Genomic DNA, 20,098 nt, shown 5'->3' with positions numbered 1-20,098 from the left:
GATGCTCATAAAATTGGAGCAGTTTTAGTGTACATTCCACTTTATGAAGTTTACAGAAAGAGATTTGCATCAGGTAAGAGGGAAATGTCTGCACTGCTCACATCCCTTCTTCCAAATGTAAAGCTTTTACTATTCCACCTATTTTTTGGTCATGTTTCACTAACGGGAAAGTAGAAAGCTGTGAAAACTTCTACAGTTTATTAATTAATTGCAAGAAAAAGATTGTGCTGAAAGTAAGCCACAAGCATCCAAAAGAGGGAAAGGACTTTACCAAGCAGTCACAAAATCACACATCAAGTCAATCAAAGTAGACTCCTGTTGGAAGATATTTGATTTTGTAGTGTGAAAGGAATCCCAGTTTGAGGTTGACTGAAAGAAAGAAGGGAATCTAGCCTAATTGGAAGACTTTGGAATAGAGCCCCAAGCATACTTTCTCTTAACTTGCTGCATTTATGTGATATTAACTCTTCAATACTTGCAGATTTTTTAAAACAGAATTGGCACAAAAGGATATTGCCAATTTAGCTGTTACCTCATCCCAATCTTGTAACAATATTAAGGGTATAACAAGAGCAGGCGTTGGATTCAGCTGGTTCGGACCAGTTTGAGGGAACTGGATGCTAATTTTACAATTTATGCCAAGGACTGGCTGGCCCTGCCCACCCCTCCTCTCCCAGGAGTCTCCAGGTGGCCTGTTTTGGATGACACATAAGTGCAGGGCCCGCACGGAGGCCCTGGGAGGACAAAAAATGGGCTTCTCTGAAGTTCTGGATGTTTGGAAACGGGCCTATTTCTGGCCTCTGGAGGGCCTCTGGAGTCCAGGAGATGATGTTTTTGCCCTCCTGGAGGCTCAAGGAAAGCCTCCAGAGCCTGGGGAGGCCCACAGAGCAACTCTCTAAAAAATTTTGATTCCCACCATTGAACAAGGAAGATGGCTAGGAAAAGAGTCTGCCAAAGGAAATACCAGCTTCCTCGAAATATCTTGTGAGTCCATCAGTGCAGTTTCCTCAGCTGTGCCTAAGAAATCCATCATTGTCCAGACTTGCCCTCAGTCAAGCAGGAAGACATGGGCAAGCACTAAAGAAAAAAAAAATGTCCACTCCCAAATGTCTCTTCTGTTCAGATAATTGTCATAAGATGAGCCACTTTCTGAATCTTGAAACTCAGCCAAATTACTCTGTTTTTGTTTGGACGTTGCAAATGTGTTTGGTAATTTTCCTTTTGCTTCCTAATACAACTCCAACATGATCAAGAACCCCCTCCCCCTTCCAAAGAAACTCAGGACATACTCTGGGTGCGATATTTGGATGTACTTTACCATTTCTACCTCTTTTTCCTTTCCTGGTTTTTTTTTTTTTAATCCCCCTCTACTGTGTTCGTTCTTTTCCTTGTATGTCCTGTCCTGCTTACATTTCAGGACTTGGCTCAGCTACTGAGAAATCATTTCTGCTATCCTTCTAATCAACATCAAAGCAGTTTGTCCCAAATGCCATCATTTAGAAGGTGATTTATTTATGGAAACCAGCTTAAAACCCTTGTAATTTGCATCATCCCTAAGGAACAACATTAATAAACCCAACGTCTAGGAACGTTTTTTTTTTCAATTCTTGTGAAGTATCTGTTTTATGTTCATCCATCTATCTATCAGGGACGCGGTGGCTCAGTGACTAAGACGCTGAGCTTGTTGATCAGAAAAGTCGGCAGTTCAGCGATTCGAATTCCTAGCGCCATATAATGGAGTGAGCTCCCGTTACTTGTCCCAGCTTCTGCCAACCTAGCACGTGAAAGCACGTAAAAATGCAAGTAGAAAAATAGGAACCACCTTTGGTGGGAAGGTAACAGTGTTCTGTGTGCTTTCGGCATTTAGTCATGCCGGCCACATGACCACAGAGGTGTCTTTGGACAGCGCTGGCTCTTCGGCTTTGAAAAAGAGATGAGCACCGTCCCCAAGAGTCGGGAACGACTAGCACATGTGTGCGAGGGGAACCTTTACTTTTACCTTACACATCTATCTGTATATGTATGGGTGAGTGTATATGTGTCAGTATTATTGCATGCAGTTAAGCACCCTTCCTCAGCAACATTAAATGATAATTGTTGAATAGAAATTCTTTTTTTTATCAGTGTTTTGATGGGCTTAATCATTGTTCTTTAAATTTGTTCCCACAGTAGTTTGTTTACTTTATTGTTTAGCAAAATAAGATACTGTTCTAAATTAATTGATCCAAATAAAGGTTGTGGGTTTTTTTTTCTCTTTGGTTCTTTTCATACATTTATTTTAATGACATTGTGTTGTTTTGAAGTAGATTCAGAATCACCGAGACATTTTGCAACACTCGATTATGTAGAGAGTCCTGAAGAAATGTACCAAAAGCGCAGCAGTGATAAAGAGGTAATTTTCCCGTTACGGATAATATTTTCACAAAATCAATATGGTGGATGAAAAGTGGAACAGTATTTGATCATAAGCAAAACTTCTGAGTTGACATTTATTAATTGCCCTGGGAATTTAAGACTGGGATATATTTGTAAATAGATCAACAGCAGCACCTGAAAAGGTTTGAGATTAAGCAGGAGGGCTAAAGAACAGAGTGCTAGAGAAAACCGCTGATTTTGCATCAAAAGGTTTGGCTATCGTTGACAGCCAAGGCAAAAATGAGTGCAATATTGTTCACTTGGAAGTAAGCGTACAGAGATCAGCCACAAAGTAAGGCATTCAGAACAGAGTGAGTCTTAAGTAGTCCAGCAAAGTTTGGGAATGGTTTATCATTGGTCTCCTTCCCAGGTTGGTTGCCGTGCTCGCCAATTGTACAAGTCTTCCCCTCTTTTTCTGTTGCTTTATGTAAGAAAGCTAGAATTGCATGAGGGATGGCCTCGGGTGGGCTTCAAAGATTTTAGCGAGGGGTTCTCTACCTGGTTGCTGAGTGGGGGTGGCCATGGTGAGCGTGGTCTAGTCAGCCTCCTGCACCAAGGCGGAAGGGGGGGGGTTGCCTTTCCTGAGCTCCGGAGGCTTTCCTTGAGCCTGAAAACAGCCTCCCCAGGCTCCGGAGGCCCTCTGGAGACTGGAAATAGGCCTGTTTCCAGCCTTCCCAAACTTCCAGTAGGCTCGTTTTTTCACCCTCCCCGAGCCTCTGCACTTTCCTGCATCCAAAACAGGCTGCATGAGGACTCCTGGGAGGGGAGAAGTGGGGTAGGCGGGGCAAGCCAGGAGTGGGATTTGGGGGGTTCTCCGAACTGCATAGAGCAGTGTTTCCCAACCTTGGCCACTTGAAGATGTCTGGACTTCAACTCCCAGAATTCCCCAGCCAGCGATGCTGGCTGGGGAATTCTGGGAGTTGAAGTCCAGACATCTTCAAGTGGCCAAGGTTGAGAAACACTGGCATAGAATCTTAGCTAGAGGTTCTCCCAAACCCCTGCGAACCCCCAGCAGCCCACCACCCCTGGATGGAGTCTTGAAGCACCTGTGGAGACCATAGGTATCTGCAATAGGGGTAAGGAGGGGGGGGAAGTGACAAAATAAACATGTCATAAAATGAAATCCATGACTTACATATCTGCATCCCATACTTGAGATGCAAGTGTTTCATCATTTCTATGTCACCATAGTTCGGAGTGGTTGCCTGTGTCTGCTTTAAAAATAGGAAATCTGGACCATCATTAAGTAGTAGTTATGTATCTGCAAGAGCATTGCAGAATCCAATCAGTCCACTTCATTTCCTTCTCTTGCATAAGACCAGGAGGGGCTTCAAAAATTTCAGCAACGGGTGCCTGGTTGCTGGGTGGGCATGACTATGATGGGTGTGGCCTAGTCAGCCTCATGCAACAAGGTGGTGGGGCTGTGTTTTCGCCTTTCCCAAGCTCCGGAGGCTTTCCTCGAGCCTCTGGGAGGGCGAAAACTGCTTCCCCGGGATTTGGAGGCCCTCTGGAGGCCAGAAACGGGCTTCTTTCCGGCCTTCCAGGACTTCTGGGAGGCCTGTTTTTCTCCCTCCATGAGCCTCTGCACTGGCCCCGCACTTACCCCAAATCTAAGATGGGCTGCGTGGAGACTCATGGGAGGGGCATGGTAGGAGGGGCCAGCCAGGGGTTAGATTTGGAGGTTCTCCAAACTGGCCATGACATTAGCTACGGGTTCTCCCGAACCCGGGTGACGCTGTAGCAGCCCAACCCTGATATTCAGAGGAGCAACTTAATGGGGATCTTTTCCCTTCCCTCCAGAGTTTCAAGCAACAAAGAACAGGAAGATTTCCCCATCACTCATTGTGGAGTGATGGGACTCTCATTGCTTGACACAGTTAGGGAATGGAGCAAAACAAAAATGGTTAAGATGCATTGATCACAGAATTATAGTTGTTTGGAGACTGAAACAGCAGGAATCTCTAAAGTAAAATTGCATTTGTTCATACTTTTACCTTTAGAAATTGGTATTTTGTGCCTTCATCCTGTCATTAGCTTGTTAAAAGATGGCAAGCAAATCCTGTTTATCATTATGTGATTGATTAATAGATTGATAGATTGAATAACTTAAAGCAAATTTGTGCTCAATCTAACCTTGTGGGGAAACAACAAGCACAAAAATAGTTTTTACAAAAGGAGAATTGTGAAAGCTTCTTGAATGTCTCCTGAACTTGAGAAGGAAATTTTTTAGCAAGTTAATCTGATTCTGTTTTTGTGCTTTTAATCTTAGAGAATGCCATTAAAAAAAATAAAACTCCCCCCTCCCTCGAATATGTGATGCTGAATTCCAAGAAGACAATCTTGGAATTCAGTCTTTGATTTGATTATCCTGTGATGGTGCCCATGAGTAGCATTTGTGCCCCTTGATATCTAGCAGGCTCCCTGAGCCTTCAAATGTAAGTTGTTGTTTTTTTTTAAAAAAAGGGGCATAGGAAGTTTATGTGCTACTTACAAAGCAAAACATCAGCCTTCAGCATCATCTTGAGTCGAAGAAACATGGTGGGATTCTACAGAATTCCTCTGGGAAGGTAGCTCTCTTTCTGATAAGTGGATATTTATAGCTATACCTGTCATTTTTGTATCTAGGGTAAGTCTGCACTCACTTCTTGCTCTGAAGTTTTTGAATGTGTTTCCAGTCTAAAAACAACAATTAGCCTTAAATTATGCAGTTAGTATAGACCAAGGGTGTCAAAGGCAAGGCCTGGGGGCCAGATTCGGCCTATAGGGTACTTTGATCTGGCCTACGGAAACAGTGAAGGGCCTGCAGTGCTTCTTCCAGTGAAAACAGGCTCCTGAGCTCCGTTTTCATTGGCAGAAGGTTGCAGGAGGCCTTGGCAGCCGGAAACGGAGCTCAGAACACGTTTTCGCTGGCAGAGTTCTTGGGCCGCCACAGGCTCCCTCGACAGGACGGCCACGCCCACCCTGGTTACACCCACCACAGCCCTCTGAGGTCAAATACAACCCTGATGCGGCCCTCAATGAAATCTACTTTAACACCCCTGCTACATGATTACTACACAGCATTGTCTGGGATAGTGTTGCGGTAACATAATAGTAATCTCATTATTGCAGTGGCAATAATACTGGGGATTTCTTTCTGTGAACAACTATCCAGATGTTTGAAGGCTGCATCTCCTCTCCATAGGGATTTTGTTCTAACAATTTCTTTGTGGTTGAGAAACTGAAGGAAAGATTGGCTGCTTGGCAGTGGAAATGAAATCCTTGCCATGGAAGCTGGTACCCCGCTTTCCTCTTGCCAGATTACTGCCCTCTTGAACTTCCTCAGTGGACTGTATTTTGAGAGCTTGATTTAAAAAAACTGATATTTCTAATAACTTCTTGTTGTGGGCAGGGCTATTTTGGCTATGTAAGCAGTAAATCATCAGTGTAACTGTCATGAAAGAGAGAGAGGGAGGGAGGGAGGATAATGGAAATGGCTGGTGAACCAGACCAGTGATTCAAAAACTTTTACTACTGATTCTGTGGACGTGGCTTGGTGGGTGTGGTGTGGCTTGGTGGGCATGGCTCGTGGGCATGGCAGGGGAAGGATACTGCAAAATCCCCATTCCCTCTCCACTCCTGGGGGAAGGATACTGCAACATCCCTTCCCCACCCCACTAATCTGCTTTCCAGCTCCGTTCACCTGTTCAGGGCAACAAAAGAAGACCCAGCTGATCAGCTGGGACTCTGGAGGCAAAGAATAGATGGGGCGGGGCCAGCCAGAGGTGGTATTTGCTGGTTCTCCGAACTACTCAAAATTTCTGCTACCGGTTCTCCAGAACCGGTCAGAACCGGCTGAATGCCACCTCTGCACCAGACCCATCTTCTACAAACATCCCAACTATTCTTCTTTTGATTATTTCAATCTAGTTTAATATATAGGATGTAATAATAGTTTCTCTAAGCTTACTTTGGGGCTGTAGCGGAGAGATTGTATACTCTTTATTTTGCTTTCTAATTCATTGATTTTTTTTTATGGCCGATATTAAATTGCTGTAAATTGGATGATTTACTGCCCATTTTATGCAATTTTATGGCAGAAACTTTTAGAGGACCAGAGACGGCTTAAACGTGAGCAAGAAGAGGCTGATATTGCAGCCAGAAGGCACACGGGGGTTATTCCTACACACCATCAGTTTATCACTAATGAGCGCTTTGGGGACCTTCTAATTAGAGACGATACAATCAAAAGGAAATCTGGGGCAGAGGTCTGTTGTGGTTGCCTCACTCTGCTGCTTGATCCAATTCATAGCTGCTTCTCATAGCATTCTGCTTTTTTGGCCAACGTTTAACTGTCCCAAGTGTTGATTTTATTTTCACTTAGAACCTGCTTCGACCATGTTCTACATAATCCTGCAGAAAACCTGCGCCTTTTAATGCATGTCTGCTAAGTAAGGAATACCTGGGCCCAACTGTGATGCATGCCTCTTTTAAAGCAGCAGTTATTTTTATGGCAAATCTGCAAACATTTGCTTCATCTTTTTGCACTGTATAGAATGCTTCCTTCTCTCTCTACCTGTGCCATCCGCTTAGCCGTCTAATTGTCTTGTGGCGCCTGAACATGCAGTTTGGTTATGCATTGTGCATCCCTAACATCGGTTCTTTCTGTAGTTCCTGTTGTTAAGAGTCTTGAGGGTCAGGCAAAATAAACGTTCTTGTTGTAAAAAAAAAGGCAAAAGAAAGAGCTGACTCTGCAAAGATTCCTATGTTAAGAGATTAAGGCAGTGATGGTGAACCTTTTCGGCACTGAGTGCCTACACCAGAATGCACGTGCACGTGTGCGCCGGAGCACTGGAAACCCAAAGACCAGCTGGAGTGCGCAGGCCTGTTTTTTGACCATTTTTGGGACCATTTTCAGACTGCTTTTAGGCCAAAAAAATGGGCTGAAAATGGCCCCACAAATGGCCTGAAAGCAGCCCGAAAAGCAGCCTGAAAACAGCTCAAGAAACAGTCCAGAAAACAGCCTGAAAATTTGTCTTTTTTTTGGCCGTTTGTTGGGCTGTTTTCAGGCCATTTTCTGGTGCTCCAGTGCCTGCAAAGACCATCTGGCCGGCGCGCATGTTCACACCAGAAAGCAGAAGAGCAGCTGGCGATGGCACATGAGCCCATAAAGAGGGCTTTGCGTGTCCCCTCTGGCCCGTGTGCCATAGGTTCACCATCATGGAATTAAGAGATCCACTTGCCTTCACTGGAAGTGAGGGTGACAAGACAGCCATGCTTTACATAAAAATGTATTTATCTTTCGGGGGGAGGGGGAGATCCCTGTCTATATTTCTTCCTGCCACTCATTCCAGGTGATCAGGAACAAATGACCATTCCTTAAGTTCTGGAGAAATTCTCAGGAGGCTTCCACTGCACTCATAGAGTGTTGTGTGTTGCCTGGCTTCTCTGGGTCTACCAAGCTACGCACTCCAGAGTTCAGGAGTAGGATGGTCAGAGTTCAGTTGATCACTGCCTCTCCATTCACTCAGGTGGCTCAGTCCCTGAGATGCTGAGCTTGTCGATCAGAAAAGTCGGCAGTTCAGCGTTTCGAATCCCTAGTGCCCCGTAACCGAGTGAGCTCCCGTTATTCGTCCCAGCTTCTGCCAACCTAGCAGTTTGAAAGCACATTAAAAAATGCAAGTAGAAAAATAGGAACCACACAAACAGTGTTTGTGTGCCTTCAGCATTGAGTCATACCGCCCACATGACCACGGACGGACATGTCTTTGGACAGCGCTGGCTCTTCAGCTTAGAAACAGAGATGACCACCGCCCCCTAGAGCTGGAAACAACTAGCACACATTGCGGGGGAAACTTTACCTTAGCCATTCACTCAAACACATCTAATTTTCTTAGGTTTTTTTCCCCTTTACTTTTGATAAGGGCTACAAATTCTTCAGTTGTGGTATTCATTTTGATTCTGCTAATTTTGCAAACTTGCTGGAAAGACTGAAGTCGATCTCCCTTGAAAAGTCTAGTTCCCTTATTTTAGTAGTAACCCTACTAGGTCTTGTAGGAAGGTTTAACCACTCTTAGTTGCTCAAGAATTGGGACTAGATTCACCACACATTTAAGAAAGGAAAGTCTTGACAGTGTGCTCGTAATGCTGTGTATACCCTTTCAAACGATGTTCTGAAGATTTGGCAATTTTTTAAAATTGTGCTATTTTCAACCACTAGATGAGAGCTGCCAGAGTGAAGTTTGACTTCAAAGCCCAGACATTAAAGTGAGTATTGGTTATTCTCAGCTATTCTGACCAAGGGAATGCATGCAACTGTCCATTGACCATCATTGCTCCAGCATTACTCCTTCACTGAATGGCGCAGTAGCTTCTCTGTCCTCTTTAATGTCCTATCATGACCTGCCATCTTTATACAGCTTCCACCCTTTCCATCGTGTAATGCCATCTTCAAGCTGTTTGTTCCATTTGCCATCTCCATCTCCTTCTTTCTCTTAAAACCTTCTCCAGATGCAATTTCAGTTCCACTTCTAATTCCTCCAGTTTCAAATCCATTAATTTCATGAACTTCTTTCACTTCTCTTCTGACCAAGCATCCATCTCTTCACCATCCCAAGATCTCCCAGTCTTTAAATACTGCCCAATGTAATCTGTTCTTTAGAATTTGGGGACAGATATTTATGTTTGTTTCTCCGTTATATGAGGGACACAGTGGCTCAGTGGCTAAGACGCTGAGCTTATTGATCAGAAGGTCGGCAGTTCAGCGGTTCGAATCCCTAGCGCCACATAACGGAGTGAGCTCCAGTTACTTGTCCCAGCTTCTGCCAACCTAGTAGTTCAAAAGCACATAAAAAATGCAAGTAGAAAAATAGGGAACATTTTGGTGGGAAGCTAACAGTGTTCTGTGCACGTTCAGCATTTAGTCATGCTGGCCATATGACCACGGAGACGTCTTCAGACAGTGCTGGCTCTTTGGCTTTGAAATGGAGATGAGCATTACCCCCTAGAGTCAGGAATGACTAGCACATACCATATTTTGCGGAGTATAAGATGTACCGGAGTACAACACGCAGCAAGGTTTTGAAGAGGAAATTTTTTAAAAATTTTTTTTTGCACTCCCCAAATTGGCCCGTTTGTGAAAACGGGCCCATTTTTTAAAAAAACAAAGGGCATGAAGAGTGCTACCGGGGGGGAGGGGAACCGAGCAAAAAACAGGCTGTTTTTCACGTAAACGGGCCCGTTGTTTGTCAAAAAAGGGCATGGATAGCCTTTATGAAAAGGGCATGGAAGCTTATAGAGTGCTGCTTGGGGGGGGGGGCAAAAAACAGTCCATTTTTGTTCATTTCGGCCCTCTCCAGCCCCCAGGAGCTCTCTGAAAGCCTTCTGAAACTATGCACGGCCATTTTGGTGAAGGGGGTGGAGTTTTGGGGGACAAAAATGCTGTATTCAGTGTATAAGACGCACCTAGATTTTCAGTCTCTTTTTTTGAGGGAAAAAGGTGCGTCTTATACTCCGAAAAATACGCTATGTGCAAGGGGAACCTTTATCTTTACCTCCAGTTATGTTCTCAACTTATTAATATTTGTATTGGAATGTGATATTAATGAGATCTTATTAAAATAATTCACACATGAATTAATATGTCATTCACAGGGAACTCCCATTACAGAAAGGCGATATTGTTTACATTTATAAGCCGATTGATCAGAACTGGTATGAAGGCGAACACCATGGCCGAGTGGGCATCTTTCCGCAATCTTACATAGAGGTACTATTTTGTTTATTAAGCTACCCAAGGTGTCAGGACTGGTCAAGGCTGACACAAGATCAAAACCATCTGTCTTCTTTAAGTTTTTTACATATGCCTTTTGCTTTTTTTTTTAGTTACTTAACCCAACAGAAAAAATCCAAACTAAAAAAACGTCATCCTTGCAAATCTTGGAATATGGAAATGCAATTGCCAAATTCAGTTTCAGTGGAGATACTGCTGTGGAAATGTCCTTCAGGAAGGTAGAGTTATAGCAGTTATTGGAAACCATTTTGAAGTATTTCTTTCTCTCATTGTCTCTTTTACTTGTTCATCTTCCATCTTAATACTTAACAAAGAGCGGTATATTTTTTTGATTAATTTTTCATCTGTCTCTGTTAATATCTGATCTAATTGTTTACTTAAACAATTAACATTTTAACATCCTTCTTATATCTAGATTGTATCTGCACATATGTCCACCATGTTATCTTAATCCCTATCTCATACTGACATAGCAAGGACACTTAGACTATATACCGCTTCATAGTGCTTTTACAGCCTTCTCTAAGCAGTTTACAGAATCAGCCTCTTGCCCCCAACAATCTGGGTTCTCATTTTACCCACCTCAGAGGGATGGAAGGCTGAGTCAACCTTGAGCCGATGAGATTTGAACTGCTGAACTGCAGCTAGCAATCAGCTGAAGTAGCCTGCAGTACTGCACTCTAACCACTGTGCCACCTCGGCTCTTAACATTATTTCTTCCTCATGCAATCTACTGACAATCAATTCAATTGCAAAGCATAGCAAATGGATGTTCTAAGCAGCAGATTGAAAATTTAAAAAAGTTTAAAAAGATACTATGCACAGGGGTTTTCTAAAAACGGAAGGTTTGAGGTTTGTTGTCACATAATGTGAACTCCAATGCAACAAGCGTATTTTTTTACACTTCTACAGCATTCGTTTTGGATTAAATGATAAAATAATATGCAATTATTGTTGATACTAGAGATATCAGGCAAGAAACTGAATGCCAATTATATGTACTTATTATACAGTATATGTAATAATTAGTCTGAGTTATTTTGGTGAAATGGAAAATATATGCATGTCTATCACTTCTTTCTCATTTTTAAAAAACCGTTCTATTTTTGTGAGCTATACTTTATACTGGAGTCTCTGAATATTTTAATTTTAGATCAAAAAGTTAAGCGATTTTTAAGGCACTGTTAATGCAAACCAGGTAATTTAAAAGCATTTAATAGAAAGGAGATAGGGGGGCAGTGGCTCAGTGGCTAAGACGTTGAGCTTGTCGATCAGAAAGGTTGGCAGTTCGGTGGTTCGAATCCCAGCACTGCATAATGGAGTGAGCTCCCGTTACCTGTCCCAGCGTCTGCCAATCTATCAGTTTTAAAGCACATAAAAATGCAAGTAGAAAAATAGGAACCACCTTTGGTGAGATGGTAACAGCGTTCTATGCACCTTCACCGTTTAGTCATGCCGGCCACATGACTACGGGGACGTCTTTGGACAATGCTGGCTCTTTGACTTTGAAACAGAAATGGGCACTACTCCCTAGAGTCGGGAACGACTAACACATAGGTGCGAGGGGAACCTTTACCTTAATAGAAAGGAGAAATCAAACCCATCTTAGCAGAGGAATGCTGTTTAGGCAAACCCAGAGCATCCACTGAGTACAGCCTTTATATGTAAGTAGCAGGGGTGAAATCCTCCTGGTTCGGGTGAACCAGTAGGGACGATTGTCGTTGGTTCTGTGAATCGGTAGTAAAAAAAAAGCTTCTGAGGATTGCGCAGCTCAGCTTTAAAAAGCTTTTAAAAAAGCTGAAAGAGAAAAAAAATTGCCCATGCCCACCCAGTTACACGATTCCCCCCCAAGCCACACCCACAGAACTGGTGGGGGGCAAATTAGATTTCACCACTGGTAAGTAGCATAAGCACGTCCTGAACTTAAACTCATGTTTCTTGTTTTGTCTACAGGGAGAAAGAATCACACTGATTCGACAAGTGGATGAGAACTGGTATGAAGGGAAAATCCTTGGCACCAGTCGCCAGGGCATCTTCCCTGGCTCTTATGTGGACATACTTAAGCACCCAGTGCTGAAAGACTCATCAGGCTATGCCTACCAGCCACCAAATTGCAGCATGGCTTTTCCAAAGGTAACCTGTTTACGCTGCTGTTCTTTGCAGAGCGTCCAATAGGCTTTTTTAGTCTATTTCCTAGGGCAGGATCCCGCGTGTGACCCTCCTGAGCTCTGTTTTCACTGGCAGAGTGCTCGGGCCTCCACAGGTGCCTCCGACACAAGTGATTTTGAACTGGCCACGCCCACCCTGACCCACAGAAGTCAAACACAACCCTGATGCGGCCCTCAATGAAATTGAGTTTGACACCCCTGCCTTAGATAATATTTCTAATATTTTAAGCGATTGAAGGGAACCAAGAGATGGAAACAGAATAATTACAATTCAGAGAATGAGTATAGGACTCTGTCTCTTTCCCCCTCCCTCCCTCCCTCCCTCTGTCTCTCTCTGTTTCTCTGTCTCTCTGTCTCTCTGTCTCTCTCTCATACACACACACACACACACACATGTCTGTGCTGTAGCTTGTTTGACAAGATTAGTAGCAGCAGTTTGGCTGGTCAGCAAAATAATCTTATTTCTTCTTTATTTACATACATTTATATTGTCCATATTTATATCATTATATCGTTCTGATCTAGGCTTCCTGATAACGCATAAACCACATGCTTGGTACAAAACCCCCTCTTTTTATTTAAATGGCTGTGAATTATGTTCATTCACAGCCCATAATGAGTCACAAACAGTTTGTGAAGAGTCTGACAGAAGTCTGCCACAGTCTTTCAGGGTAAGGCTGATAAGCACCCACCTTTATCTCCCTTGACATGCTGCCAAAGATGTAATTGCCGATTAGTTTTGCAGGGCCAAACGGAGCACAGAGTTTCTCAGAGTTTGAACCAACCAGAATGAACAAAATTGCTTCCTGCAAAGGCTCACATCAGTTTGGTCCTCTTTTATGTCTTATGGGAGGGGCCAATCATCTCCAAGCCTTACTCCCAAGTCGCCTCTTTTGTCTTAACTGTTCTTGTCTTCTGGTAGCTCTGCGCATGCGTGCACTATGAACAGGCTCCCCCTGTTCTTTTGCCTCACTGATGTCAGACTCCAGAGGCAGCACATAACTCCGAGATAGCCCTGGCCCCCTCTCTGCCTCTGATGCACAGCCTTCGTCCGAGCCTTCCCCAGACTCCAGGACTGGCCCATGTTCCTCCCCAACCTCCTCACTGTCCGACTCTGCTGCCAGCTTAGCAGGCATTACCACACTCCAAGTAGTATATGAAAAGTTGCATAAAATGTACCATTCAAATCGAGTGGGTTTTGGCTTCTGTTGCTGCCGGTTCTCTCAGGTATGCACTTTGTGTGTGTGTGTGCGTGCATGTGGGCTTGATGTGCACAGCACGCGCATGTGCAGTAGTAAAAAAATTGCTTCTGCGCATACACAGAAGCCAAAACCAGATGGCAGCATCTATAGTGCCACCGATAGAACCAGTTTGGGGACGTGGCCGGCCAAGTTACTACCTACTTGTCCAAACCGGTCCGAACCGGTAGGAACCCACCTCTGATTCAAATTAAACATCTTCCCCAAAACATGTAGAAAAAGGAAATGGCAACAGGTTCAAAAGCTTGCCTGAATAGTCTTGTTTCCATAGCTTTGGCAAATGCTAAGGAGACAAAGCAGGCATGGCCCTGGAGGGGTGGGGGGCATGTTCAGATAGGCTTACAGCCGCAAAGTGAATTTGCCAACATTAGTAGAATTAAAGATGGGAAAATGGATGGGGACACAGGAATGTTGCTAAAAAGTTGTTGCAGAATGAATGTCAAAAGAAACAAAACAGTAGAATCCAAGGGCTAGAAAGACCCGTGGCCACTTTTTAGTCCACCTCCCCAGGACAGGAATCTTTTCAAACACCCTCTCTGTGCAAGAGAAGCTGCTCGTTGGGGGAGGGAAGGGGTAGAATACCAATGGAAGCAACCGCTGTGAGAGTTAACAAGGAAAAACTGAATTGCAAAGAAAATACACGAAGGAAGAGTGACGGAGTCTGGGCCACTGAATGGAGTTGAGTGTTTACTGGCCGGATGCCTTTCCTGTTGCCAGTGGAGTTCTATTCAGCAGACATATTCTCATCCTGCCCAGAGACAGAAATATCTGTCTCTACCGAGGATCGAACTCACAGCCTCCTGATTGTGAGGCGAGAGCTCCACCTCTAGGCCAATGCACCACATACAACAGATACTAATGCTTGGTGCTTATTCTTTAATCCGTGTTGTAACTTTGCTTTGCTCTCTCTCTCTTATTAGTTTTCTGATGTGTGAATTGATGCCTTGGATTTCCAGGGGCTCAGGAGGACTTTGTCCTCAGGCCCCTCAGCAAATAGCATTACAATTCACATCCTGTGTATTTTCAAAGGAGGGATGTTTAAATTTATTTACCTAGATTCTATGTCTATGTGGAAGTAGCTCTTTATTATACCTGTGATCACACTGTAGGCCCCACTACCTTTGGTGATAGTGTGTAAGATGCTCTAAATTTGGTGCACAATGCTCTAAATTTGGGAGCCTGATAAAATTGCAGGGATATACGTGTTCAATCAATCAATCAATCAATCATTTAAATGGCCCATCGTACCAACTGGAGAAGAATGCGGTGGTTCAGTGACTAAGATGCTGAGCTTGTCGATCAGAAAGGTCGGCAGTTTGAATCTCTAGCGCCGCGTAATGGAGTGAGCTCCCATTACTTGTCCCAGCTTCTGCCAACCTAACAGTTTGAAATCATGTAAAAATGCAAGTAGAAAAATAGGGACCACCTTTGGTGGGAAGGTAACAGTGTTCCGTGTGCCTTTGGGGATTAGTCATGCCGGCCACATGACCACAGAGAGTCTTCGGACAACGGTGGTTCTTCGGCTTTGAAATGGGGATGAGCAGCGCCCCCTAGAGTAGGGAACGACTAGCACATATGTGCGAAGGGAACCTTTACCTTTGCCAACTGGGGTCACAGGGAATAGAAGACGTCTTCCTCCTGCTAAGGGACCTCAAATGCTGTGTGAATGTGCCTCTCATGTCATCTTCCCTGTCTTTGCATCCAGTTCCGTTATTTCATTTAACTGTCTAAAGTTGGAATGCTAATGTTGTGCTGTTTGTAAGATTTGAATCTTGTTAATGGTACCGGTGCTAAAATTTTTCCCTTCTCATGTACTTTAACAATTAAACAGCCTTCACTGAGGCCAGGACCCGAACTCACAGAATCGGAAAAGAACTATGTGGTAAGGTCACTCCAGAGTCCCTGTCTGCAGCCTCATTTGCACACAGTTGTTCTCTGAGCCTTCTGCAATGGCCAGCACTACTGAGCTGAGCCAAGGTTTTGAGTGTGTGTTTGTCAGCTGGGCACCAGGGTTTCCACGCCTCCAGGTCTTTAGACTGCTTTTGCAACATAAAGGCCAAAACACAAATGACGGTACAGATAGGAATGGAGAAATCCAACTTCCGTATTTTTAGGAGTATAAGACGCACTGGAGTATAAGATGCACCAAGGGTTTGAAGAGGCAAATAAATAAAAAGTTTTTGCACTCTGCAAACCTCCCCAAAATGGCCCGTTTTTCATGAAAATGCCCCCCCCCTTTAAAAAGGGCATGAATAGTCCTTAGGAGGCTTGTAGAGTTCCTGGCAGGGGGTGAGGGGAGGGAATGAGCAAAAATTGGCTCATTTTTCACAAAATGGCCCGTTTTTTGTAAAAAAAAAAAAAAAAAAGCATTAGGAAGCTTATAGAGTACTCCTGGGGACTGGGGGGGGGGCAAAATTGAGCAAAAAATAGCCCATTTTTTGCTCATTTCTGCCCTCCCCAGCCCCCAGGAGCTCTCTGAAAGCCTCCTACAAGCTATGCATGGCCATTTTGGTGAAGGAGTGGGGTTTCAGGAGGCAAAAAAATGCTGTATTCAGTGTATAAGACGCACTCAGATTGTCAGCCTCTTTTTTGAGGGAAAAAGGTGCGTCTGGTATTCCGAAAAATACGGTAGTTCCTACTTATAAGCCCCACATTTGTAGAAGCTTCAGCTGGGATTTGAGTTTCTATCATTTGATGGCTCAGTGAATGCAGTGTCTCTCAAAGTTGGCTATGGACAAAGAGAAAGAAAACACAGTCTGAGATATATTGCATTGGTAGAAAAGTTAAATTGCATGCCAGAGGCAAAAATTTCACACCCAGATTTGAATGTGAGATGCTTCCTGACTAATTGCACTCTCTTTTGCTGCTGTGTTATAAAATTGAAAACTAAATATTCAATTCTTCTGTATCTTGCCTGTTTTCTTATGCTTACAAACCTGGATTTCTTCTACACATTCCTACGTGGATTATATTTCTGGATCAACTTCTCTGTTCTCTGGCTGGACATGCTAAATGTTTCCTCGGGACTGTCCCATGTCGTCCTGACTTGCCCACATTTCCTGTTTTCTTCATTCTGTTCCCACCCGGGATGGCTATTATGTCCTGTCACTGTTATCCAGGAAGTTGTTTGCAATGAGATCTTAAACATTGCTGAAAAATCTGTCCATTACTGCAGCACTCTTTCTCAGCCTGTCTTTTGTCATAAGGGGCCGTTTAGTGACAATAAATCATCTTTCATCATTTCTCAGCAACCACAAGTCCTGCCATTAGAAACTGGCCTGGACCGGAATCATGCCACACGAGAAATGTAAGTTGGCCTGGACTTATTTTCATTTTTGGTTTTTAAGAATAAAGGTCCCGGTCAAGGAATTTGGGGTTATGTTAATTTTAGATTGCAGTTGTGCCCTAGAGTGTGATGTGAACCTATGGCACGCAGAATCCTCTCTGCGGATAAGTGAGCCATTGCCCCAGCTCAGCTCCACCCAGCATGCATGCGCGCCTCCCACAGGCCAGCTGATTTCCTGGTCTCAGCCACACATGTGCGGGGGTGGGGTGCATGTAGGAGATGTGCGTGCCTGCGTGAGTGGTAGCGTGCTCATGCATAGAGGGCAAAGAGGGTGCGGAACGCCATCCTGTGGCCCGTTTCTGCTCCCCCGTTTTGCAGGGAGGCCTGCTAGGCCCAAAATGGGGCATGGGGGTGTGTGCGCACGCATGCGTAGGGGGGCGCAGGATGTGTGTGCATTGCATTATGGGTGTGCGTGCACTGTCACGGATATGCACACTTTCTGCACATAATGACAAAAAGGTTAGCCATCACTTCCCTAGAATTATACTATCCCAGTTTTAGAGGAAATTTTATCCATTTTATCCCAGAGAAAGGTCCTGCAATTGGTGATGTAGCCACTCATAGCCTCTGGCGATGAGTTTGAGGGATCATCCCTTCCTTGTTGAGAATCTTAGATAACTTGGAAACACCACAATCTTGCTTTGGGGTCACCCTGGCAGACCACCGGATGAGTTTTACATAGTCGCTGTATACACATGTAAAAATTAAAGGCTGTTTAGAATTGTTTTTAGTATGTTTTGTGCCTTATTACCTCATTTGCTCTGTACCCAAAGAAGCATGGCTAGAAAGGCTCACGGTTGTTATCTTTCCTCCCCCCCCCCTCCTTCTATCATGAACCTTCAGGCTTACCTATCGAGCACTTTACAGCTACATCCCGCAGAATGATGATGAGCTGGAGTTAAGAGATGGAGATATCATCGATGTGATGGAAAAGTGTGATGATGGCTGGTTTGTTGGTAAGCAAAGCTGCCAGCCTTTGGCTCTGCCGTCCAAGCAACATCCGTGACCTTTAAGGTGGTATATTTAAAAAAACCACATTGCTGTCTTTCTTGGGCAATTACATCATTGCGACAAAGGGTTAAAAGGGGATTCGCAGAGAGAGATTACAGGGTGGAAGTATGACCCTACTTCAGAATGGAGCTGATTAAGTCACTAGTGAAATTATTTAAAACGCTTTCAAGGAAATCTTCAATCTGAACTACTTGACCTGTAGGCGGTGTCCAGAGGGGAGGTTAAGAAACTCAAGATGGCGATTCCAACCACGTGATCAAAGACTTGGCAACGTATATATATATTATTCCCTTCCCCTTGAGATAAGTATACATCCGTGATGGCGAACCTGTGGCATACGTGCCGCAGGTGGCACAGAGAGCCATATCTGAGGGCATGTGAGGCGTTGCGCTATGTCAGCTCCAATGAGCATGCCTGTGCTGGCCAGCTGATTTTCAGCCTTCCGGAGGGCAGGGGGCTGCCATTTTTTTCCCTCCCCAGACTTCAGGAAAGTCTCCAAAACCTGTGGATGGCAAAAAACGGGCCAGTGGAGGTTCAGAAATGAACTTCCGGTAGGTCCTCTGGGCCATTTTTTGCCCTCCCCAGTGAGGCCTGCACATGGGGGGGTTGGGGGGGGGTTGGGCGTGCATGCGCGCGGGGGGGAGGACATTGCATTATGGGTGTGGGCACACATGCATGTGCTATCACATGCACGTGTGTCCTTTTGACACCCAAGCAAAAAAAACAAAAAAACGTTCGCCATCATTGGTATAGATATTCAAGAAGTAATCACACAGGTATTCCTCAACCAACTACCATAAAGGAGCCTACCCAGAATGGATGGAAATCTTGACAGCTGTTAAACAAAGGGCCCATGTGACTGCCTCTTGCCTCACAAGGCACCCCCCCCTCCCTCGGTTATTCCTGCTCTTCCTGAGGTAGTTATTCAATAACCATGGGGTTGGTTAAGTGATCCCTCAGGTCTAGGGCAAGGACCTTCACAGGCATGAACTTCTTCCCATCCCACTGGCTCCATACCCTCCTCCTCTTCTCCCCATGTCACCACTTGTTGAAGTTCTTCAAAACTCAGGGAAGGAGGGCGGATTGATCCATTCCTAGGCCATCCCGGAAGTGGCCGTTTTCTGGGTGGCTGCATTGTAAATGGCAGTCATTTTGGGGATTGTGCCCTGCTGTCCAGGAATGGCGCAACCTGCCATCCTTCTTTAATGTGGTCTCTGGAGATCTTCAAAAGGTGAGGAGAAAGGAACTGGTGTGGTGGAAGCAGGTCCAAAGGCTGTAACTTTAGTTACGAAGGGATTAGTTGCAAGTTGAGGACTTGTATAACATAGCAATTACCGTATTTTTCAGAATATAAGATGCACCCCCCCCCCTGTTTAAAAGAGGGTGAAAATTTGGGTGTGTCTTATACACCGAATGTAGCCAAAAACACGAGGCAAGGAGGAGGCGATGGTCTCAGGCAATCCCTGCAGCCTGGAACAGCTGATTGGAAGTATTCCGGGAGGCCAATCCACCCACCAATCAACTGCTCGTGCTGAATCAGACTGCAATAATGTGCTGAAGCTGACCTGGCTGTTCGTTGCTTGCTGCAGGATGTGTCAGAGTTTGCAGCAGCAATCACATTCAGAAAGCACACACAAGTAACTGATTCAGCAGGATTCAATAACTTCTCTTTATATATAATATAACACATTAAATAAATATACAATACCAAAAGCAGATTTTCCAACGTGGTAGTTCAGCAGAGGAGAGAAATTTCACTTTCAGTTTTAGTTTCAGATATCAGCACAAGATGCAACTTTAGTACAGAACAAGCCACACCCAGGCTCCTTGCTGTCTTCTTCCTTGTTGCTCACAACGCAAATACTGTTTGTTTCCAAACAGCCCTCAACTCTCTCACACACTGACAGGACGCTAGCCAGATGAATACCATGGATGTTGGTAGGCAGAGGCAGAATTTTTTTTTCTTATTTTCCTCCCCCAAAACTAAGGTGTGTCTTATACTCCAAAAAATACGGTACATATTTTTAATGTCTATATCATTTTATTCGTCCCCAAAGCAAACTCATGAAATCATTAGATGTTGATTCAGTTAAACCAAGATCATTGACGACAAGCAAGCTAAGGGCCT

The 20,098-nt window shown here is 44.3% G+C and overlaps 1 protein-coding gene across 26 annotated transcripts in view; it reads left to right on the top strand.

Moving 5' to 3' along the window:
- SORBS1 (sorbin and SH3 domain containing 1) overlaps positions 1 to 20,098 on the top strand; it is a 127,858-nt gene that overhangs the window by 105,906 nt on the left and 1,854 nt on the right. For 14 of the 26 annotated variants that reach the window (XM_087702578.1, XM_087702583.1, XM_087702579.1 and 11 more), the window contains 9 exons: positions 2,304 to 2,392; positions 6,495 to 6,662; positions 8,615 to 8,661; positions 10,048 to 10,162; positions 10,279 to 10,404; positions 12,140 to 12,319; positions 15,445 to 15,495; positions 16,733 to 16,920; positions 17,803 to 17,915. In XM_087702578.1, the coding sequence (XP_087558704.1) occupies positions 2,304 to 2,392; positions 6,495 to 6,662; positions 8,615 to 8,661; positions 10,048 to 10,162; positions 10,279 to 10,404; positions 12,140 to 12,319; positions 15,445 to 15,495; positions 16,733 to 16,920; positions 17,803 to 17,915 (1,077 nt within the window). The remainder of the gene's footprint in view (positions 1 to 2,303; positions 2,393 to 6,494; positions 6,663 to 8,614; positions 8,662 to 10,047; positions 10,163 to 10,278; positions 10,405 to 12,139; positions 12,320 to 15,444; positions 15,496 to 16,732; positions 16,921 to 17,802; positions 17,916 to 20,098) is intronic. The other 12 variants (XM_087702595.1, XM_087702594.1, XM_087702593.1 and 9 more) reach the window with 5 other exon arrangements.

This window comes from Thamnophis sirtalis, unplaced genomic scaffold (assembly GCF_051295495.1).
Source record: "Thamnophis sirtalis isolate CommonGarterSnake01/CBP01778 unplaced genomic scaffold, rThaSir2_p1.2 scaffold_15, whole genome shotgun sequence".
In the NCBI taxonomy this organism is placed as follows: Eukaryota; Metazoa; Chordata; class Lepidosauria; order Squamata; family Natricidae; genus Thamnophis; species Thamnophis sirtalis.
The sequence above is the reverse complement of the archived record's forward strand: the minus strand, read 5'-3'. Positions and strand labels throughout refer to the sequence as shown.